Source organism: Bombus terrestris, chromosome 6 (assembly GCF_910591885.1).
Source record: "Bombus terrestris chromosome 6, iyBomTerr1.2, whole genome shotgun sequence".
Lineage (NCBI taxonomy): Eukaryota > Metazoa > Arthropoda > Insecta > Hymenoptera > Apidae > Bombus > Bombus terrestris.
Window position 1 is genome coordinate 17586953 of NC_063274.1, and position 25377 is coordinate 17612329.

Genomic DNA, 25377 nt, shown 5'->3' on the forward strand with positions numbered 1-25377 from the left:
TCTCTCGTTCGACTATATATCGTTGTTTTTCCAGTTACTTTTCATACTTGTTAATGATTCGTGTACAGAGAAGAGGCTCGGAGCAAATCATTGAATCATCTATTAAGACAATCGCCTGTTTTATCAGACGTAACCTTCGTCAACGACGCGTTTCCTCGATTTCTAGGTAGCATAGTGTCACGCTAGAGTTAAAACTCACGTGCGTGCACCGCGGTCGTGAATAGTGGAACAAGTTGACTACGGGAAATCCCATAACTTTTGTATTTTTTCTATTCGCATTAAAACTGCATATTAAAAGAGATTACAGTAGTTTAAATTACAAAATTGTAATTTGCTCCTTAGATAGAAAAGAACGAGTTTACTAAAGTCGGATGAAATGACGTGTAATTTGCTGGGAACATAAATTTAGTACCTGGCGAAGGTTAGACACGTGCTTTTAACGCGTAGACAATTTTAAAAACAATTTTAAGCAGAGAAATTGTAACAGTATTATTGTACGTATTTTTGAATTCTACAAACGATAACTTCTAGAAATATGTAATAAGATTCATTCTAATACTGAGGTTGATTCTTGGGAAATTGTTTGAACTATACGGATTAAGTATAGTACATGATTTATCGAAGAAATCACGTAAATCACGGTTAAAACTTTGTTTGGAAAAATATTATCGTGTAACTAACCCAATAATTCTTCTTTATTAATATCTGTAGAAAACAGTGGATTTTGTTCGTCCAAACCATAAATCTGGATTTCCTAGCATCTTAACAAGCCTTATACCATATAATCAGGGCATTTATTCTCAGCTTGTAGTAATGAGGGGGTAAAATATTGTGGATAGAAATAAATTGCATCGTCGCACTTCTAATTCGGTTATGATATGAAAAACATAATTTTAGCTCTTTTAATTTAGAAAACTTTATTCTTTAATACTATTATGTATAATGTTGATATAGTCTAATACATTTATTACTTATTGATATAACAGAGGAGTTATAATTAACTTGTCAAGAGAGTTGTCGATATTTTTGACTTAATAATTTATTTCTTCGGGAAAATCTCTTATCTCGTGATATATTGATAGCTTGTCGAATAGCTCGTTCTCTTGCAATATATCGTAGTACGGTCGCAATGTACTGTCTATATTATAAATTTAATAAATAACGCGTCATTATGTTTATGTTAGAAATGCGTTATATCGTAGTCACAATTTGTTCCGTCGCTAAAGGTCATTAACTATTGTAATACGGGCTTGAGGGACTCAAATACGGAGGATTAACGAGGACCATCAACCAACCCCATGTACATACATATATTTATATATATACGTCCATTATACCATAAATATGAATGTTATCTCGAACGCTGCTTGATACTCATAATTCTAAGATTATTAATTTCTGTACATATCTCTTTTTTATATATGAAATTTGTCATTTGAATATCCTTCTTTCTACTACCATCCACCATTTTTCCCACCAATAAGAAATATTCCAATTTGTCATCAGTAAGAAACCGAAATATTATTTGAGCTTCTAATATTGGTTTTAACTAAAATTTGACCAAAATGTAATCGCCAATAATTCTGAATACGATTTTCAAATTGAAAAGAAGCTTCCAATATTTATAGCCATTTGAACTCCGAATAACAATCAATTTCTTAATCGAATATTTCGTCTTTTACCATTATTTCTGTTAAAATAATATTATATAACGTTTTATTAAATACAAAATTTATTAGAATAGAATAACTATTTTATAGATAACATAATAACTTGAAATATTAACAAACAGCGCTCTGTTCTCTTGTACATGCCAAACAGGAATGAATTCGTTTTATTGCGCATTCATTCATTCAACACATACGCGATGCCTTCGTCTCACGACGTTTTCCTTTTGTTTTTCTCTCCTTCATTCCTCGCTCGTACAATACAGACGTACATACATCTATTTTCTAACAATTTCCTATCTTTCCATCAATATATTGAATCTAATTTACCATGAGTAAAATATTCCAATATTTTAATTTACAATATTTAACTTAAGCGTTCTAACTCTAAAGGATAAATGAACACATCGACTAACAATAACAAAGCATTATTATGTTTTAATAGCCTTAGTCTTGTTATTACCGTTTAGAATGTTTTCTTTGGAGCTCGTGTTCTCGTAATTCATCTGTACAATAGAACGTAAGACGATACGTTTATTAAAATTACAATTTATAGTGTTATCGTACAGTTATTCTCTTCTATAAGCTTTTTATCTTCTATTTGAAGTTTTTGTCAACAGGTCAAGACGACGAATAAATATTACATGCCTGTGAAATGCAAATAAAAATTGGTTTGCATAATACTTCTGAAATTTATTCCGATTCGCTTAACTCATAGATCAATTGACGTAAACGGAGAATGATTCAGGAATTTAAAACGAAAGAAACTGTTATATTGGTTGCATCATATATTTGACCCTTAAATAGTATAGAACGAGTATGAAAAAACGTGTTGTTTTGGAATATTAAACATGTGGAAGTTTCCTATTTTTATTGTTAAGGAATCCAAAATGGCACTTGAATAAATATCAAGAATCAATATGTATAAAACGCTTATAAGTCGAAGTATAATAATTCCAAGCAGTTAAGAAGAATTAAACAAATATCAAAGATTAACTGGACAATTTCTTAGAAGTGTGGTTCCAATGTGTTTCCATTGCTTCAAATATGGTTGTGTAATATGTTAACAATCGTAGACAATCGTTTAACCACGTCTTTAATTATAAAATATAATAAACTAATGATTAAGTTCAACAATTTATAATTAAATCATAGTACAATTCTTTCTATCATATTTGTATAGAACAACAAGTACAGGAATAATTTAAATGAATACTGAATATGATCTTTTTGTATATACGTATATGTAATATTAATGAATTCAGATTTTGAAAATTTTGCAAATTTTTAAATCTTCAAATTTTGGAACTTTGAATCTTTTCAATCTTTAATTTCAATTTGTTTCAAATTTCTAACATTAGATTAATTTCGCATAACAATACATTATGATCGAATTACGAATTGTATTACAAATTATTGGTACAAATCATGCTTTCTTTCTTTACCTAAGGAGATTGTATTCTTTATTAAAACGCATACTTAATCGGTTAACTGTTGTGACTTCTTTGAAGAGTGTGTACCTAGAGTGTGTCGCAAAATGTAAGCGGTTGTAACGAAACGACCGTTTTATTTTTGAATTTTATTACTGACATGTCTCGTCATAACGCAAAATATTGCCATTTCTTCGTGACGACTATACTCGTCAAAAACAGCTGACTGGTTAAACAAACACAATATGTACGTAAGGATTATCTGTCTTATCCGATTCGAGAGATCTCATTTCATATTTATGTAATTTTTCTTTTAATAGACGTTTAATAGTTTCTCGTTGAACTTTAGTACAATACGTATTCAAGGTTATGAGATGCAGTTTGTTTTTCTTTGCCTTTGAAAAGGGAAACGTTTAAACAAGTTACAAATACGAGCCTGTTTTGCACTAGTCGATGGTATCGATTAAAGTGCATCGACATATTGTTATGCAAGTGCAATTGCACTTACTTAGCGTTGCACATCCTAAATTACGTATCATTGCATCGTTTTAAATTGATAAGGGTACGCGAAGGTCTCTGCTGCGTAAATTTTCGAAAGTTAAACGCGAACGTGAACGATATCGAGATCAGGATTATGCATTACCGAAATAAATCTTTGTTCAAATCATTATTCAAATAAAATTATTATTTGCTTCGTTGCTTTATCTCGAATAGTCTTACTTGAATAATAATGTATTCAGGTAATAAATTGTTCTAATATTTATCAGTTTATTTGACATACATATTTGTCCTTTGTTTGTTTCAGAAAGATATATAGATGTTGGTTTATGGTAGAAATAAAAAGTTTATAATAAGACTTTTGTTAAATATTTTTATCAAAATTTTGTTAGAATTTTCTTAGAGATTTAAAATACATTGTCTTTTATCTTTTTCCTATTACATCGAGTTTTCAAAAGGTTTGCTCAATACGTGGAAAATTAATTTTGTTCCTACTATTTGTAGTAATAAGATTTCAAGTAACATTCTTTTAAAGCCTGTTCCAACTATTATTTTCGTCGTCTTTGATAAATCTAAAATAGGAAAACCAATTTAAAATAATATAAAAGATTTTATAGTAATATAAAATATCGTATTTACTCGTTCGCATACAGATATTAATAAGAACGCCATTAGAAGGTAAATTTTACTTCAATTAGATAAAACTACTATTAAAAGCGTAAGAAGAAAATTAATTTTTGTAAAATTGACAAATCTAAAATAGGAAAACCGATTTAAAATGATATAAATTTTACAAAAATTAATTTCCTTCTTATACTTTCAATAGTAGATTTACCTATCGAAATAAAATTGATCTTTCAATAGCGCTTCTATTAATATCTGTATGCGAACCAGTAAATACGATATACATATACGTATACTCGTATTTGTTTAGATAAATAGGATATACATATTCTCATATTTATTTAGAAATGACTCTTCTGTTAGTAACAAACGATCCAAATGTCATAAAACTACAAATACAGTTTCGAGGCGGAGCTTGTTTTCGTTCTGCTCGTGATATTTGTCATTTTCGAGCGAGCAATTCTTTTTTACTTCGTACATCTGGGACAAAACAGCACGAAATCTAGTATCACGAGATTGCAGAGTGTTTTTCCGCGTAAAAACCATCTTCTGTTCCGCTTTTCTGTGACTAACACCTGCTGTTGTCTAGAAAATCGTAAAAATGCCATATTTATTACCATATAACATCCACCAATACTCCACATCTAAATTGCACTTTTTTATGCTTTCCTTTTTATTTTTGATGAAAACTAGCGCTGTCTTTATTTTAGTGCGTTTAGTGACACGTCGATCGTCGTTCTGGAAAAATAACATTTATTATAACATGCTCGTATATTCTAATATTTCAGTGAAAGGACAAACTTTAATTTTCTTTTCCTTCTGTCGCGTTTATGTTATCACTTTTAATACCGAATTCTACGCGCCACACCATAATTAGCCTGCGTTAAATGGAGAAAACCTCGTTACGCTTTCTAAATTGGTTTTAGATGTTGATTTTTACGGTTCGTCTTCTGTGTACGTTCTGTGTTTAGTGAGCGATTCTGATATCGTGTTTAATATGGTTTATTTCCGGTCAAAAATTTTCCGGAAAATCGTGCGTAATACGTGTTCAACGTCACAATTGGTAAATAGTAGTTTCGTGAGTTTTTCAATTTCAGTTTCTGTTGTATCATTTACGATATTAATAGTTTCGTTTCTGAGGTAGAGCTTGCATTGAGGAAACTGTATTTCTTGGTGCGATAAACGAAATTAGTATATTTATTTAGAGGATCTGTCAAAAGTAAATTACATTAATTATAAATAAGTAAAATTTTAAAACACTATTTATATGAGATTTAATTACATATATTTAATTATACGTATTAAATTTCTTAAATAATTTTTATGTAACTACGCGTGTAATTATTATTCGTGTGATACTCAGAGAGAAAAAGATATCTAACGAGATATAAAACTTCAAGCCATAAAATTTTCGAATTAATTATCACATACAATCTACAAACTTAAATATATAATTATATTTGTATGTGTATTTTCACTTGATGAAATTGATGCAATTGTATGATTATTATTTCTATCTCTGCGTATTTGTACGTTAAAAAAATATGTTTTTCTACGTTTCTTTTCGCTGTCGTAAATGAGTACTTAAAATCCTTAGATAAGAGTAACACTTGTTTTCTAATAGTAATCGATAACGTTAGAACTTTGTAGAAATAAAGCTATAATTAGAATGGCGCAATTTCTATTATGATTGTACTATATCTCGATAGTTTGAAATCTTTTATAGTTCTCGTGAATTTTAAATTTTATAATTACATTTCAAAATTATCACAGCACACAGTTTACCACCGAGTTCTATAAAAAGTTAATTAATCTTCACTTGTATATTTTTGTAAATATTTAAAATTTAGACAATCAACTAATCGCGAATAAATATAATCAAGCATCATTACACAATATCAATCCAATAATTTTAATCTTGGTTTTATTCAAAATCTTTCAAATTTCAACCAGTATCAATATCGTACGATTCGTTTAAAGCAAAAAAATTAATAATTCTTTGGATTGTAATTAAAGATTCTATTTAGTATACTTAATTCATTGTGCCGTTCGTTATTCTGCAAAAATCCGCTATGAATCTCATCTTAGTACGAAGTCGATAAAAGCAAAACGCAGTGAGACTTTAAGCCGAATTTACGGTGTTTCGTTTTGGACTTTCGCAGAAAAATAGCGTTCCTCCAAAGTGATAAAGTGTAAATTCGGCTTTACACTCACGATAAAAACATCTGTACAACTGCCATCAATTCGTAAAAAGATAAGACGATAAGGGATATATAGGAGGAAAGTATTTTATACGCAGTATTGTCTCACTTTCGTTTTAATATCGTTCTCAGCTGTAGACTTTTATGATTATGAAAAATTTTATTTTCAGAAACTGTATATTAATACCCGAAAACAAACAATGAGCTGTTATTAGGAGAGAAAATTCAATGATTCATAAAAAGAGATAAGAAGGTAACAAGTGGTTGCTTATTAATACGCAAAAAGCTACTTTAATCCTCTTTTTTTATTACGAAAGGCCCATTTTTCTCGTATAGTTCTGTTATAAAAAAGGAAAAAAGGAAAGAAACAAGAAAGAAAAGAACAATATTTTTCTGTAAACGATTATTAAGCAGTTAAACATCTCATTGCCTATGTTGTGTATACGCAATATTATACTTTAACCTACTATATATATATGTAAATTCTACTCTATGAATATTTATACACAAGCATGTAGTTTACTTATTTCTGTCTGTTTTGAACGTTTCTATTTACTTGTAGAACGTGGATTTAAGTCATCACAGGAGGTTATTAGTCACGGTATTGAACTTGATATGAATTGATTCGAACTCGAAGAGAGGCTATCAATAGGCTATCTATTGATTATATAGAATTAGATTTTTTGGGGATGTAAACGTAACCTTGAAGTATAAATGTAACTCTTTTTTACTTTTTAAACTGTCACGTTTAATAACTTCCTGAACCGATGTGCACGATAATTGAAAAACTAATTAGTTAATCAATATCGGATAAAACTTATTCACTTTGTTACAAATCTCTCCAGGGATTGAGCCTGAAATTATTATTGGATCAGTTATTTATAATACTTTTTTAAGCAATATAAACTCAATTTATCTGCCGAAAAAAGTAAAACTTTTCTAAACGCTAGAACATTACACAGCTCTCTTCATGTTTTTCTTTCTACAATATGTTCGATCTCAGCGTAAACTCCCTAACTTTTGCACCCTGTTGACCGTGACAAATGCTATACTGCACTCTAACAATGGTTACATTGTGGAGAATGATCACAAGGCTTGTATAATAAATAATAAATAATAGGAACTAAAATTAAAAAATTACATTTTTACCTGAATATTTACATACCAAGAAGTTCTATATATAAGTCCCATATAATCAGTAGTTGACTTAAACAAATTTATAAAAACTGCTTGCTTTGCTTTTATTATTGTTACATGAAATCCCCCCCCCTCGCCTTAACATATTTTTTGTGATTTTAAGAAATATTTTTTTACCTTAATATCAAACTAATAGTCGAAGAAGATTGTCACGAACATTTCATAATTCGTAATTATTCGTCGACGGTTCGACGATACGAACATTGTGGGAACTCACTTGCCGATTACACAGACCTCCTCGTCGACAATTACGAAATTAATCTCGTCGTTTAGGCTGTGCGAGTTATCGTTGATACGAATCATTTCTTCCTTGAATCAATGTGGTCCCGTAATCGCTCTTCTTGAGAATTCTGCCACGCAATCGAAAATATCATGTGAATAGCCATTATATCTGCATGGAATTCGTCAGTGTAATTTATGTATCAAATTTAAATAAATTGTATGTATTACACGCTCGCTTCCATCATTATTATCTTAAATTATATATGTTGTGCATAACTTATTTATACACAATTTGTCTAGAGATCCATTAGTATAATGACCATTAGTATAATGACGCAAATGTAATCTAGGAAACGGAATCATAGGTCAATATGTAACGACCTAGTCATCTCCTTTACGACTCTTCGTCCTTTAAGTCTGAGGGTTATTTTCCATTTTCAGCCAGCAATCAGGTACAGTAGAATTTCATTGTCGTTACTGATACATAATTTTAATCGTGAATTGTGTTACCGATACTTATTCCAGTATATCTTTACTTATAAAAAAATATGAAAAAGTCGAAATTAATTCTTTTACACCTTAACCCCTTTTGTCCACGTTTGTAAATGAATTCTTTTGTAGGTACGAATAAAATTAAGGATAAAAAGAATGAATAAAAAGAATGAATCACCTTTTTTTCAGCCGCGAGTGCGGTGCATGGTACGAAGTTTGAAACGATTATTTTCCAATCGTTTGTTAAAGCAGACTCAGTAACAGGGAGAGAAAAAAATGGTTTAGCCATTAAACAAATAAACGCTGTTTGATGTGTAATTAGTAGTGGATCGTAGTTGTACGCCTCCATTGAAGATCACTGTTTGCGGAACATAAAACATGGCACGGGGGATCCTCCCTCCCTCCTTTAATTACGTCGCGTAGGTATAATTAGAGTCATTGTTCTGAGGAACACGGGTCTCATATCAATTTATAAATATCTCTGGAGAATGCCGCTTTCCTTTCTTTTCCTCTTTCTCTCTTTCTTTTTTCGCGGCAAGCGGGCACGGAAAATAACTGATCGTTGCGTCACTCGGAAAGGAAATGTCCAATTAATTTGATTAATTTTCGGAGAAAGGATATAAAGCAGGAAAAGGGAAAAGAGGAGATGCAATACATATCACACGAATTGTGTTTTTGAAGCGTATCTACGTACAGTCAGTTACGAAAGTTTACATACGCCTATGCAAGTTTGTGTGTTTTACTTATCAAAGAGACTGAAAATGCGCATTGTCACGAAATTATTTATATTTATGTATTAACACTGTTCTTATTCATGTGTACCTAAAAGAAATTAGAAAAATTAAAAGATTTGTGTCGTAAAAATCTTGGGATAAAATTGCGTTATCTACGAAATATTAATTCATATGTTTATTAATTATATATTATTTATTTACTTTATCAACTTTGTATTATTTGTTTTATGTTATTATTATGTTATTATATTATTTGTTAAATGAATTATTAATAATATGTTCATATAATATTAGACCTACCATTTTTATGATTTCGTGTATATAGATATAACAAGCAATTGTTATAGCATTGTATTTTTGATTATTTTAAAACCTTGCTCGTAGTAAAGGTGAGTGTGAGCAAATTGCGTTACATTTGAACAATACGTGTCTTAGTGTGTCAATGAAAGTACGTCGAGCTAACGTTTTACTATGATACTTTATATTCAAGGGGTGTAAGTAAAAGTATGTGACTGATTGTATATTTGTCTGTTGTTATCGTGTTCTACTGCTACGTATAGAATTCTGCGTGCGAAAGTTTAGTTGTTCATTGTTAGAAACTGCCCCGTTAGTATAATTACTCACGTTGTTCTACACAAGGAACAGCGCGATAAAAAGGTTTTCTCACCAATGTAAAAATATCGATGAATGGTATTTGTTGATTCCTATTTGAAAAAAAAGAGAGGCGAAACGTGTTTTTAAAATTGATAGAATGTAGATATTGGTTGCTTCACGACGTATGAAGAGGAGGTTGGAATTTTAAACACAAAACATGGTAAATATATTCTCTGTGATTGAAAAAAGATTATTTGAATGTAAAGCAACGAAAGGCAGGAAGAACCTTTTAAGTCCAGGAATATAGTCGACGAAGTTCTATAGAAGCCAAGAGTGTAACTATTAAGACGAGCGATATTTTACTATTTTCAATATTTTAATATTATTAAACGTTAAGAATGGTTCGATAGGATTAAAAGAAACATAGTAGAAATTGTATTTTTAATATCATTGTGCTGCATCGATTTTTACAATGCTAAGACTATATAACCGTTAATAATAGTATCTTTGGTAATATCTAAAATAAAATATATACGTCTAGAATAAAACAAAATATATCTAGTTTGTTACTTGACAAAACTTTTGAATTTTTTAATAACGTTTCTTTTTTTTGGAATTTTAGATATCCGCACGTTAATTACCGTTGTTATTAGCTTGACAATTTGTATGTTTAATACAAGCTTGTATTCCTAGAACTCGTGTTTAGTAGTTGGCAAATACTCTATCGAGAAATTCCTTATATTACAAGACTTGGCCAAGATACTTAACAGTGCCATATTTATCTTAAGCTGTACAGCACAAGGTGAATTTATTCACTAGATGTGGCCTCCATTCTAAAGCCACGGCCAGAACGAAAACAATATTGGATCGAAATGATAATCTAAGTGATCGAGAGCGATGTTGCTTATGTTTTGTTGCATATTATGACGTTATTTACCAACGAAATTTTTAATTCTTCTGTATTTAACACATACCAAATATTATCTATTTTGTTACATGTTGTAACGATTATTTTGTTATAGATTATTAAAGCTGTAATACATTCGTTTACTAAACTAATCCTTTAATAGCGAAGTAATAATTTTTTTTATAAATGTAAGTAGTATTAAAAAAAATCATAGAATTAATTTCCATTGTTAGTGTTTCTACCTTTCTTCCTTTTTAGAGAGAGAAATATAACGAACAAAGAAGCATTTTATTTCACTATGCAAGATTATGGTTTATTAATAGTTCCAAATTATGCACGATCGTGTGAATAAAAAAATGGAAAAATGATATCGTCGAAATAATTAAATACATTCTTAGAAGTACGCTAGGACGGAAGCTTATCTCTGTGTTAGGGCGTTTATCGAATTTTTTTACGTGATAATGATTGGCTAGGCACGTAGCCTTCATGACCTCGCGAATACACGAAGAACTTAATTAAACATGTCTTCTGATAAAGCTCGAGATATGTAATGTAACACAACGAGACAAGTAAACTATAATCTTTGTCGTTGTTAATTCATCTTTCCATGGTCATATTCGAGTGCAATAAAGATATCTTGGAAATTTTTCCGTGATCGTGTTGAAAGGACGAGTCACTACGTGACAAAATGTTCTGATTGCATTCAGTTAAAAATAAATATTGGTATACGTGTGTCGATTCTTCCATACTGTTAACTGTATTACGATGATTTCAAAATATTGGAATTTTACTTCATTTATTTCTTTTAAATGAAATGATCAAATCTTTAACAAAACTTTAAACATTTATAGCATTTTTAAGGTAATTTTTATATCAATATTTTATAATAATTTAATATTTTTAAGGTAATGTAAATCAGAGTCTAATTAAATAGTCTTATACACTTTGGTTATTACAAAACAATATTTTTAACGTCCTTGATAAGGAGGGTACCTTGTCCTTTCTACACTATGAATTACTTTGGTCAATGGAATTTTTAGAGGAAGTGACTTTTCTTACTTGAAAGAGCTAGTGTAATATTCAAATATTCGATATAATATTCACAACTGGCGTGACACAACGCTGCAAGCTTCTAAAAATTATATTTCCTAAGCCAAATACAATTCATTCGTAACCAGTCAACGTAACTTCTGCTGTATTAAAGTATACCTCGTGTATATATGCATCAGAAAAATGGAAGTAAAGGAAAAAGAGGAATTTGTATTAGATGGTCCGAAAAGTTCCTTTCGTTTCATAAGGTAACAATAGATGAACGACAATTTTTGTTTTATATTATTTTATTGAATTAAGTGTGATCCATTTCGTTCTATTTCTATTACTATGTTCGTGCATAATTCAATAAACTAATATAAAACAAAAAACATTATGCGTCAATTATTTCCTTATAAAACGAAAGAAACTTTTCGGACAACTTAATAAAATAATCCATATATATAATTATATCACTTATATATATTTTAGTCACTTGAAAAGACACGCGACGAGATCCAAAACAAACTTTTTTATAAAAAGTAATTGAAACCAGTCAGTTTGGCTAATTGATAAATCTGAAGTTAAAATACCTTTATCCATAGAACCTTCTAACAGAACATATTTTTGTCTCTTGTATTTCGTATGTGCATAACGAAAAAAAGTCATAATGTTTTGAAAAATCATGTAACGAGATCCAAAATAAAGCTTCTTATAATAAGCAACTGAGATCTCGGTCATTTAGACTGACCGATGAATCTGATATTAAAACACATTTTGCAATACGGAACATTCTAATAAAATGCGTCTTTATGTTACAGAGGGACGACACGAGCCTGCTCGCTCAGTTTTTCTACGCGGACGAGTCTTTGAACGCGGTCGCTTGCGAGTTGGACTCGTTCGATGGTCGTCAGGAGCCAGAAAGATGCACCACGTTGGTCAACCAGCTGCGCCACTGTCAGGACAAAGTGTTAACGATATGCAGTCAAATAATGGACGATCTGATTCCGGAGAGCAGGGCGAACCGAGACTTCAGGGTGAAATTTCCTGACGACGTGATGCAGGAGAATCTCGCTGGACAGCTGTGGTTCGGAGCTGAATGTTTGGCAGCTGGATCCTCGATCATGAACAGGGAGGCTGAAAGTTCAGCCATGAGACCGCTGGCAAGGGCTTTGACTAAGTCGTTGGACATCGTCAGGAATTTGCTCAGAGAGCACGCGTTAAAAGGTCACATGAACCTGAAGGTATTTATTGTACGTGCTTGTTCAAGTGTTAACGATGGGTCGCCTAATCGTTTTATGTCGAATCAGCTGATAGGCTTGGATTTAGTTATACAGGGTGTTATAAAGGAACGGCTTAAGATTTTGTGAGATTATAATATTCATTGAGAGAAGTAAAGAATATTTTTAGTTGGCACAATGGTTTGGCTAAGCAATGTTGTATTTGGCGAAAAATAAATAGTTTTAAAATTATCGCGTATATCGCTGTATATCTTTCGGAACTTGATGGCTCGTCCAATTATCTGACAAATTAATTTTTCCACATTTCTAATCGATTGGTACTAGACCATTTTGAAACGATTTTGTTAATGGGCCAATGTCGTTGATTAAATTTCGTTCTTTCGTTAATTGTTAATCATATTAGGAAAAAAACAGTTGACTTTACGTTGGACACACTATGGAATGTGTATGAGAAGATAGAAATATCAAAACCTAATCATCGACTGTCATAAAAAATCGAGGATGAAAGGAGAAAGAATCAGAATATTTTGTGATTGAATATTATATGATTTTCTTACACGAAGTTAGCGAATTATGGCAACCGCGTATTAGTTTGTTCCTCGTATGCTTTGAGCTTGAAAAATTCGCATTTTCGATAGGATGATTAGATGTTGTTTCTTTAAAATATGGTGTATTTTATCATGATAGTATGACGCGTCCTATTTCTGCATTTCTTCCTTTTCTGTCTGTCGATCTTGAGAATTACGTAAATGCATTTGGAGCAAACGTTGAACCCTAAAATTCAGGTTAATCGTAGGAACGTGTACTTTATTAGGCTCTGGACTTCCGGACTTGAATCTTTGCCTATGGCATTGGATATGACAGCCATATTAACCGTTTGCACTTTGTCAATTTTTATGGAAAGGTCAACGAGTAATTCTAATAGCACACTTTAAAAATATTGAAATCGTGAGATTTCAATATGTAAATCATGAGATATTGAAATAAAAAATCCTCTTGCGGAAAGAAGTAGACCGTAAATTTGTATGTATTTATTTATATCGTGTTGTTTTCATTTCTCTAGTTTCTATCAAAAAATAAACTTTATTTATTTTGAGGCAACATTTAAATTTGCAGAATTTTGTTCTCTTTCTTTAAATATTGCTTATAGAATATTTATATCCTGTCCATTAATTTACGAAAGTGAAATACACTTTCTGTAGAAATTTGTCGTGCAAGAAGCACGCTTTAAAGTTGCTTTTCAACACATACTCTGCATTGCTGAGTACATGCAACTTTCTCTTTCGTGCGATCTTTCGAGGACACGGTAATTATTCGTGTGTCGGCATTTTTTAAAATAAAAAAGGTACTCGTAATCGGTGTATGTTATGATTTGTATTATTTTATTTTTCTGTTTTTCCCTCGTTCCATTCATTATTTAATAATCCATCGTATATCGTTGACGTGTTCGGATGATAAATGTGTGTCAATAAATAAATGTAATTAATATTGAGTTCACGATTATACGAATATAACCAAACGGATGTTATGCAAATTCATGTTTCTATGAAGACATAAGTAAAGGAACGAAACTTAAATCTGATGTTCTTTTTGAATTTATATGCATATAATAGATGTTATTAAAACATAAACAATTTTTAAATAGCGTTTAGTTTCGATAGTCGATATATTTATACGTCGCGGTATATTTAATATGTTTTATACTTTTCACAAATAAAATATGTATTTGAAAATTGAAAAAGAAGACGTTCGAAGGGATACAAACACGAAGAGAGGTGAGATGAATAGTGTGGTTGAATAAAAGTTTGTTCTCCATTCTAGATATTATTAGATATTATCGTAACAAGTATTTTATTATGAAAACATAATTTGTATATTTTTGCATGTAATACACATTCAGTACATTGTTGCATATTTAATTCTCCCATAATTGCGTAAACATCCGTAGTTTAGCCATAATATTGTTTTTGGCAGCAAGTAAACCTTTGAAACGTTATAGGAAAACAATGATTCATTGTCAGTAAAAACAATGTAGCGGGTCAATCAAATTTATGCGTGCTTTCGCGCGAGTTAAGAACATGGAATCATTCCAGCGAGACAACAGAGTAATTAGGCCAGTCAGTTTCAGAATCTCGTGTATTTGCATTTAATTAAATGGTCCAACGTTTTATGTCCGCTTTAATATAGTTTCCAGATTTTTCTTACGGATTATATGAATTTAATTTTAGATTTACTAAATGTATTTAATATGTAATGTAATTACATATTTTATTGACGTTGAGTTAGCCTTTAATAGAAAAATCCATACCATAACAAACATTAAATTAATTAAAAAATAAATTAAATAAAGAATTAAAAATTCATCAGAAAATACTTTAGACAATTCTTCGTCTCATTTTTGTTACTAACTTGAGCCTTTCTATTTGTTTCTGTCTCTTTCTCTCTGAATCCTTTAAATGTAATATTAAACAACAATAAATAATATTAAAAATAATAACTATACTGTTACCAACAAATATTTCCTATTTCAAAACATGATACTTTCTATTTGAAATACTAATCACCTAACTTTTCTATTGATTAGTACCTTTTTCAGACGCAATACCCGTTGGACCCATCCTTGGAGAAGCTGATCGAGTCGCTGAAGATCTTCGACCGGTTGTTCGCTGATTTCGAGCTGTGCTATGTGGGCGCCATGGTGCCAGTGAAATCGACGAAGGAGTACGAGCAGCAGGAGCTCGTTTGCGTTTTATTTTCGGAGACTCTGCAAAGAGCTCTCGAACGTGGATTGCTCAGCCAGGCCGATGTAGATAATTACGAGCCAGCTCTGATGTTTACTATTCCTCGTTTGGCGATTGTTTCTGGCCTTTTGGCTCCGCCTGGAGGCCCTCTGTGCCTCAATTCCCCCGACAACATCAGCGAAGTGTTTAGACCTTTTAGGGTAAGCGGAGATCGCCGATTACAGTCGGCTGTAATTAAGCATCACTTACACAATTTTGAAATTTTTTCTGTGAAAGAAATAGAACATGTCATTTATCTTTTTCTTCTTTTCTCTTAGTCTTCTCTGTAGTCCTCGATCGTAAAAAATATGGAACGCGTTATTTTAATAAATCTTGATAGTTTTGATGTGGAAGAAACGAAAGCGGAGGAATCGATGAAAATGCGGTAGTGATAATTGAAAATCATTATATTTTGCATCGAAGTTTCAAAATTGTGAGGTAACTTTTGATTTCAGGTTTTGTGTAATTTTGGATAGGTAAAATAGATTACGCGACAATTTAATGAGATTCCGTGTTGAATGTAAAATTACGACTTGTGCAGGTATTGCATAATTTAAAAGTTCGATGAACTTTCGTAGATAATGAAAGATTCTGGTCTCTTCCTTCAAAGTAATTTTAGCGTATTATAAATAGATTTAATTTTGCCAGATACAAAAATACAATAATACTAATAATAAGAGTTATCTTCAATGGGCTTTTAATTTCCTTTATATACTCATACTATTTATATACTTCTTATTTTTGTTAACGCCAGAAGATTTCTTATCAAGACATCGTTGGACATCAATATTCAAGTACAGAACGTATGCGATCTTTTTATTTTGTAGCTATCATATATCACTCGTTTCATGTATGTTTAAATCACGTATTTCAACTTCAATCCATTATGTTTATTTACATAACCAATATTTCATCTCAATTGAACTAAACGTATCTCAAATATATGCCCACTATCTTAGATGCGTTTAGAAAATGTAGCTTCAAAATAATTCTACAAAAACATGGTCCATTCTTTTCTATCAGAAATTCTTAGATATTTGAAATATCTACACGGTTAAGTAACAAAAACTGGCAAACGCAAAATTTAAGCAAGCGTTTTTTTCAATACATTTATTTTATTATTTTATTAATTTGATAGATTTATTTAATGAAGCAATTAAAGAATTTTCGTCAAAATAAGACAAATAAAAATATAATAACAATAGAAAAATAAAACAAAATCACTGCAAAATTAAAGGTAATTTCTCTTTTCGTTGCAGTCGCTTCTCCTAAAAATAAGAGAACTTCTTTGGACGTTAAACAACCGCGAGCTCTACATGCTGGAGAAACTGCTGTGCTCGAACGAGGAGCCGCCGGGTCCCATCACGCAGTCGTCAAAGTCGTCCGCGTGCCAGGACATTCCCGACCTGGAGGAATTCGTTCACAATTTTTATACCGGTTATCCGAACTGTAAAGACTTCATCGTAGATTTTTACACAGTGACGAGAAACACGGGGAACAATATGGACGAGGTGGCGGACGACGTGGTTCAAATCTTAGAGGAAGAAAGCCGTTTGACAGAAGGGAATAGCGATCAGGAGGCGGAGGTCCGGAGAACAATGATAGAAACCGGGCCTAATCGCTTAAACATATCCGTAAACGGGTACGAGGAGGCTGTGAGGTGTAACGGTAACACGAGGACATCCAGTGAACGAGAAAGTGTTGGTGATGAAGTGCAGTATCATATTAAAAAGCCAGCTAGCTCTTCGAACAGCAGTAGATACTTATCTTGCGACGATAGTCCTTGCTCCAGAAGAATAGAATGTCCCGCGAGTCCTGTTTCAATGGTAGATTCGATGGTGGAGCAGGTCGTTCCAGAAGATAGTATTTCAAGCGTAAACGAGAACAGATGCGGCGAACAATTACACAAACAGCAAGACGAATTTATCACCTCGGATATCACCGAGATTTTAGGCAGCTCTGATCATCACATCGAAATCCCTCAAACGCAGTACCTGCTGAACCAAGTGTCGCACGAGAACAACGTGACTGGTGAGACGGTACACATTCAAAACTCTTTGCCTGACTTGGATTCGAAGAAGCTGATATCCGAGGCGAATAAAACGTTATCGAATTTGTTGCTGGATGGAGAGTGTCAGAACGAGATCTCCGAGCAGACTGACTCGGGAATTTGTACGGTGATTTCGTCGGAGAATACCAGTCTGTACGATAAGAGTCCCGAAGAGAAGAAAACTTTCGCCAACGAGATTCAAGAGGACGAGCACGGATTAGATGACGAAGACACGCAAGAGAATACCAGTTATTCTTGTTCCAATTTGAATTCACCGAAGAGAAAGAGCTCCACGATATCGGATAACTCGTGCGTCTGTAGTTTAAGAAGCGTGAAGACAGTCGCGTCGTTGGACCACTCGATCGAGGTACACAATCTGCACGCGGCCAACACAGAGGCTGTGAAAAACATTCCACGAATATCGTCAAACTTCGATGGGACGAACGAAGAGTTCGTTGGAGTCGCGTACGGCAACGGGCAAATTTCCGTCTGCGACTCGAACCAGTCTAGTTTTCAGATCAATTATTCAGAAAATTGGGAAAATCTGAATTTAAGCATTGACGCGTCTACTTCGAGGAAAGAATTCTGGAGCGATCTGAAGTGTGAAAACTGCCCGTCCACGTCGCAGAACATTGAGAAGATCGGCTCGAAGATCGAGCAGTATTCCCCGGATAAGATCACAACGTCGAACAAGATGAAGGACGAGAAGCAGAAGAGACGGCATCAACGTAAGCACGAACGGAACGGGCAAAAACTTCATCACGCGGTACAGGAGAGCAGGGTGCAGAACTTTCAAAACGTACGCTCGTCGGCGAGCACGGAGAGCTCCAGATCAAACTCGACGGATCGTTGTTTGAACCCTAGGCTGATCAGTTACGGAGCAAGTCTGCATCCTAGCCAGAACACCAGGCAGATGCCTAATTTTGGAAGCAGCCCTCACGCTAGTCCGCGATTGCAGCACTTCGAAACTCGTAGCACGCCTGGATCAGGCCAGAGGACTTCTAGCATCGCTTCCAGAGCTCAGAGAAACTCGTCCCCGCAAAATAGAAAGCTTCTCGATCATAGAAGATCTAGGTCAGAGCAAATTATCAGAATGAAGAGGAGAGACTTTGAAAAGAGAGATAAGTACGAACGAGCTAATCCCAGGTCGGAGCAGACCAAGAGAAAATTAGGAAATAGAAGTCCTAATGAACTGATGAACGATGGTTTGGGACCAAGAACGGATAAAAGCGGCCTGGCAAACGAGATAATCTCGCCGGTCACAACGCAGACCGTGTCGTATGGGACACAAAAAGACAATAACATGCAGAGAGCCACGCGAGCTGTGAGGCTGGTGAACGCATCCACAGTTCAAGGGACGCAGTCGGTCAGTTCGGATCATATCCTGGTTCATAAGCCGGATGTTGGGTCCAGTTCAAGCTGCTCCAGTTGCTGTGACTCGAGCTCGGAGACCAGCGAGTTTCAGAGCGATTGTCAGGACGACGAGGAGATAGCCTTGGCTATGCAGGCCGCTGAGATTGCGAACAATTACAAGATTCGAGCGAAATTTCGGTAAAGTTTATTTTGCTTTTCTTCGTTTCATGATTCTTAATTTCTTGTTTTTGTTTCAATCGCTTGATTATAAATTCTTTGACAATTAATTCCTTGCTAATCCTTGTAGGTCATCCGAGGATCTCGTTCATCGTTTATTCGTTTGTATAGCCGGTGTGGCAGATCAATTGCAGACCAATTTCGCATCGGATCTGCGCAATATTTTGAAATGTGTGTTCCTGATGAACAGTAGTCAAACCGTGGAAGACGGTGAGATAAAGGATGAAAGTTCAGTATCTGAAAATCATGTGACAAGTCCGTTGAATGACACGGTTACAAATCATGATCGACAGGATTTATTACAAGAATACGAGGACGATTTGGAAGAGACTGCCATCACCACCGATCATAATACGTGTAGGTATTCTTTCCTTTATTTATGCCCAACTTTTCATAAGCCTGATATCTGTATTTTAAGAAAATTGTATGTATTGAAATTATCTGGGTAATAAGTGATCACTATAATATAATTTCGTTACACGTTTTGTTAACACGGATGGTATATGATTTTTTAAAGAAGTAATAACAAAATTAAATTGCAAATTATACAGCCGAGTAATGATTATCCGATGGTTAATTTTTAAATACATACAATCTTTTAATTTTAATTGAACAGCTCTGTTGCTCTATTTGGTGTGTATCTTTATCATTGCTTTTGATGATATTAATATCGGAGAAAGTTCACGGTTACACGCTCTGTTTCCCAGAAAATATTTCAAACAATAGGAACACCTAGTAAAATAGTAAAATAAATTAGATGTTATGTTCATCCTCGGAGAATTGATTTTAAAATGCTAATTAATTCTAAACAAACCATGATATGAATATTATTTTATACAGCGTGTTTCAGAGAAAGGTGACCAAACATTAATACCATATTTACTTTACGGATAAGGGAGGAAAATGGATCATACCGATCAGGCCGTATAACATGTTTAAGCGGACATGAGACGATTCTTTATAAAAAAATAAGAAGAAAGCAGAATAATGTTCGTGTTATGACTCTTCGTTTTCAAGAAAATCGAATTTGAAGATTTGTCAAGCGTACTTGAATATGGTTAATTCCAGACTGGATAGGAGTAAATTATCGACAGGATGTTATTCTACAGGTGAAAATAAGCTTGAAATAAAATTTCAAAATAAAATTTAAAATAAATTTTCAAACTCGATTTTCTCAAAAACGTCCTATGAATAAACATTCTTCTATATTTTCTTCTTATTTTTTCACAAGGAATTGTCTCGTGAAATTTTCAAAATTTTCTCTTTTCAAGATATAAATTTGTATATATACTTTGAGATTTGACATGATTAACTATCCCAATATTACGATCATTGTCAACACTTCTTCTCTCAGAAATAATTTAGTGTTTAGAATAAATTATCGTGCTATCGAAGGCAGTTTATGTCACAGTAAATAAGTTTACTTAACTGATAAATAAGACGTTATTATCTGATAAATGAGGCAGTTACCTGGATAGCCGGGTTAATATCGACTGCACAGTTATTCACTTCGGGTATGAGCGATTTGTCTATTTACGAGGTCATCGAAAAAGTATAATTTACGATAATAATCCTATTGACAGTCTGATAATACTAAAAGACTGGTTTATTACTGCGTGAAGTGAATACCATCAGAATATACAGCAGGAGCCTTTGAATACCTACCTTTGACAGTGTTTAGAATGTTAGCAAAATGGATGCAAAACACATGTTGCAGAATGTAAACATTCCACTTCAATTTTTAAGCATTCCTATGATAATGCCTTATAAATGGGAAAAGTTTACATTTCAAAAAGGAAAATTTTAGGGTGCGTGGGATACGATACCATATATGTAGTATCTTAAATGGGTCTAGAGTAAGGACAAATAAAGGATGTTTTATTTGTTAACAGGTTGATGTAGTTTGTGTATTTAATAACGATGAATATAATGATAAAGCGTGACAGATTATTCAGTGATAAACAATGTCAACGTGTTCGGTTTAGCGGCTTTATACACCCGACCCCTCGACGTGTGCTCTTAGAAAAGGACCGTTTGACCTTAGGTCATTTCTTGGTTTTGTCGGGGAGACGACCCCCATTAAGCTCAGGTCACGCTACCGTTCGTGTCTATGATCGAGTATACCGCCTTCTTTGTGGATGAAACCACAGACCGAAATCGACGTTTCTGGAAGTCACTGCTTGGAGACATCTGTGCGCTCGTCGATACATTGTATATCCCTCGTCAGGCGGATAAGGCGATCCGCATGCGACATTATAGCATTATAGCATTATAGCGATATTATAGTAACAAAGCGTACACCCCCCGTCTTTTTCGATACTACATATATGTACCATAATTATACCATATAAATTTGGCCACCTATTTCTGACATACTCTGTATAGTATTGATATTACTTTTTATTTATTGCTGCAAACTCGGATCATGAATTACGAGCATTGGAACTCATTTCAGAAACTGTTACATGCCTCATATATATATATAATCTTTAGTTATAATTTACTATAATAATCGAATAGTTATAATATAGTATAGTAATAGTTATAATATAATATTTCTTTGATCGTAAATAAATGTATCTATTAAAAATTTCCTATAGTTACTAACACAAGAAAATCTCGTTTGCAGCGACCATAACCGAGCGTGGCGAGGAGTGTGTGGAGAGGGCACCAGCTTGGATACCGGACAACGACGCGCCTCGTTGTATGGCGTGTCAAGCAGGGTTCACTGTGGTGAGACGCAGACACCATTGCAGAAATTGCGGCAAGGTGTTCTGCGGTCGTTGCAGCAGTAACAACGTTCCCCTGCCTCGTTATGGGCACACGAAGCCTGTCAGGGTATGCAACAGGTGTTTCCTGTATCAAGTGACGCCGTTCACGGTATCCCCAGTTACGCCAGCGAGCTGAGCTTTGAAACAACGAGGTGTGTGACGAGGATGAATGATAGAAAATGAATCGTTTACTTGGTATTTTAAAATGTTAGGCCCGTTGTCGCGCGCCCGCGGATCATTGCATCCGTTTCCTTTTCTTCTAACTATAACGATCGAAAATAGTTATCTTTCGAGGTTTGCCTCTCTAAAGCCCGCTCTGTACGTTGAAACATGAACTTACGTTTCATGAAATTTTTATCAGTTTCAGTTTACTTTCGCTCAATTTACGACATGATACGTTGAATCATGTGGTTCAAGGTGTCTGGTTATTTTACGGTACTGGATCGTAAGAAATAAAAAATTAAAGATTTCTTTTGGAAGAAAATTTATTTCTTGCAAAAGTATATTTGGAATCCTAATTTCTGCATCGATACAAGTTCATTGTGATACCGATTCGCCAATATAGATCTACGTATATCGTAAGATGTACCGCGAAACGTAGATGTAAATATATGCGTCGCAACGTGTTTCAAAGTTTCAACGTATAGAACCTCCTTCAGAATAAATGTTACAAACACGGAGTATGTTAACAAATGTTTTGGTCGATGGTGTGTACTTTCGATTTTCATTTGGTTTGGTATATTTGGAGACTGAAGAAAATTCATGATAATATTTGTGTTCTTTTTTTTTTATTTGAGAATAAAAATTAAGCGAACATAAATGTTCTTCGTTGAAAGTTAATCGGAGAGAATCGATGAAGATCGAAAGAACGTTGACACTACTTGGTCGTTTTTTGCGCTATTTGTATACTTACGTGCACTTAAAATCGTACAGTTAGAGTATATGTATATCGGCGCCCATCGCTAATATTTTTACACGACATGATCGAACGATTCTAAAGGAGCTAATTTCCAAAAGCAGTTGTACCATAATTTAATCTTACTTGCGCGTATAGGTGATAAGGAAGTATTCAGAAACGAATGAAAGAAACAAAAAAAAAAAAAAAAAAAGGAAAAAGGATAAGAAAGGAGATTCGCAATTGTTGCTTTTTATTTAGGACACGTGCGATTGTATCACACAGAGTATTCCCTGTATATCGTCTCTGTTCCCTTTTTATTTTTCCTTTATCTTCGTCCGCGTTCCGTTTTGAATTTTATCTTCTTCCGCTACGAGTGTTCACTTAATTATAACGGATAATATATATAAATACGCAATCGAACATCTCGTTTCATTGTGTCATACTTTACCCGCACGAGAATCGTTAGTTTTATATTTTATTGGAGAACTCTTTGTAGAATGTTGGATATAACTTCAAACACGAGAGCAAAAAATGCGAGGACATATGTGAAATATTGTCTAACAATATCAGTATTTTACATTTTATTAAATTTATAAATCTGTTATATTGTAAAATATTGATTTTATCGTGAATGTACCGTATATAATATTATTAAACGAGTAATGATATTTTACAAACATTGTCAGTTAATATCCTTTAAAATATTTCTTTATAATTTTGATAATAATTTGAATAGTTGTTAATAATTATTTAAATATTTATAACGCGTATGAATGATCTACACAAATATTTCTTTATAAGAAGTTATATCTACATTTTATAACACATTTGTATAAGTTTAGTGCAATTCGTATTCTTGATTAGATCGGACTAAATCGGTTTGTAAAAGGGGGAAGATTATTGTCAAAGTTATCTATAGACTATACTGGATGCGACGAGTTTTGTGGTACAAGCGAGAACAGAGTGATTGATAGTGTAAGAATTTGTTGAAATTTTGAAATAAACTTTGTTACAAGACATATGGTGTGTCTACTTTATTTGATATCTACAAGCGACACGAACATCGTTTAAGATAAAAGATTCATGCTAGAAGTGCAATTTTGCGCTGCTTATATTCGAAACCTAATCTAAAACAATCAAATATAAAAATTTTGTACATTAAAAGTCTAAAGACTTGCTGTATAAATGAGGGGCAGCTTAATTTTCACATTAACACTTAGCTCCTTTCTTTGTCCATATTATTTGATCTTTAGAAGCAGTTTTAGCAAAGGAACCACCAAAAGAATTTATTTCAGAATTATGTTTTACTTTTATATATCGAAATCGTACAATTCTTTGAACTAAAAGCAAATCGTCGCACCCAATATAGCTGTGAGAGTTAAAGAATTTCTCGGTATCGAGTTTTAAAATATAAATGTTTGTATTTATATATTGTATATACATATATACATACATATATATACATATATATGTATTTAATTTTGGAATATACTCTTTTTAGGTGAGAACGCAAGATTCTTAGGTAGTTAAAGGCATTAAGGAGAAGCCTACGAAGATCGGCGAGAAAATGCGAATACCATAGACTGAGAATAAGAAAAAAAGAAAGAAAAGGAAATTAAATGGCCCTTATGAGTTGGCCTTTGCATTATATCAAATGTTCGCTCAGCGATAGTGATCCAATAGCGGTATCTAAATGTTTAATATCAAACCAGCGACAATGGGACTAGCGATAGGTGGGCCGTGATCTTGTTTAAATTACTATCATATTCTATCGACGAAACTCTTTCGTTGGAAGGAGAGACGTTTGCATCAATACGTATTCTTAGTGGGAGAAATTACTACGACAAACGCGATGTCAATACTCATAATCTGAATACTCGAATAAACGAATTGATAGAAATATCGAAACACCTTTAAGACACAAAACTTTCATTCGATCTAATCGACTTCTTGGAATTTTCGCTGATATGTGTAGTGAAATATGTGGAATAAAAATACAAGAAATTATAAGGAATTAATACAAATTCTGACAAATTTTTAAAACGTAAAAACTTAATACACTATAATCGACTCTTTCGAATTTCTATCGAAATACGTAAAGAAGGAAAAAGAAAATTACGAAAGTTTTTAAACGAACTAAGAGAAATTGTGAAACATTTTTATTCCACACAATCGTAATTCAATCTAATCAACCCTTTCGAATTTCCATTGAAATATTAAAATGTGTATTGAAATATGCGAAGCATTACGTATTTGGTCAGCTAATTTACATTTCTTCCACTCGAAATATGTTCTGAAAAAAGAACGTTGTCGCTCCACTTTCTTCCTTTATTAGAAAGACAATTGAGTATAAAGTTGCTCGGGTCGGAACCGGCGATTCGAGAATCAACGACTGTTGTAAATAGCGCGAAAACTTGCGAGCGAGCGTACAAAAGAAAAGCGAACTGTGTGA

At 33.1% G+C, this 25377-nt stretch overlaps 1 protein-coding gene across 3 annotated transcripts in view; it reads left to right on the top strand.

The window, feature by feature from the left end:
* The window catches only part of LOC100651824 (lateral signaling target protein 2 homolog), a 45982-nt gene extending 22038 nt beyond the window's left edge, over positions 1-23944 (top strand). Inside the window, exons 2-6 of one of the 3 annotated variants that reach the window (XM_048406948.1) lie at positions 12417-12848; positions 15433-15777; positions 16876-19217; positions 19327-19613; positions 21886-23944. In XM_048406948.1, the coding sequence (XP_048262905.1) occupies positions 12417-12848; positions 15433-15777; positions 16876-19217; positions 19327-19613; positions 21886-22163 (3684 nt within the window). In that variant the 3' untranslated portion in view covers positions 22164-23944. Of the gene's footprint in view, positions 1-12416; positions 12849-15420; positions 15778-16875; positions 19218-19326; positions 19614-21885 lie in introns of all 3 variants that reach the window. The other 2 variants (XM_003402680.4, XM_012319102.3) reach the window with 2 other exon arrangements.
* Positions 23945-25377: the final 1433 nt, after the last annotated feature.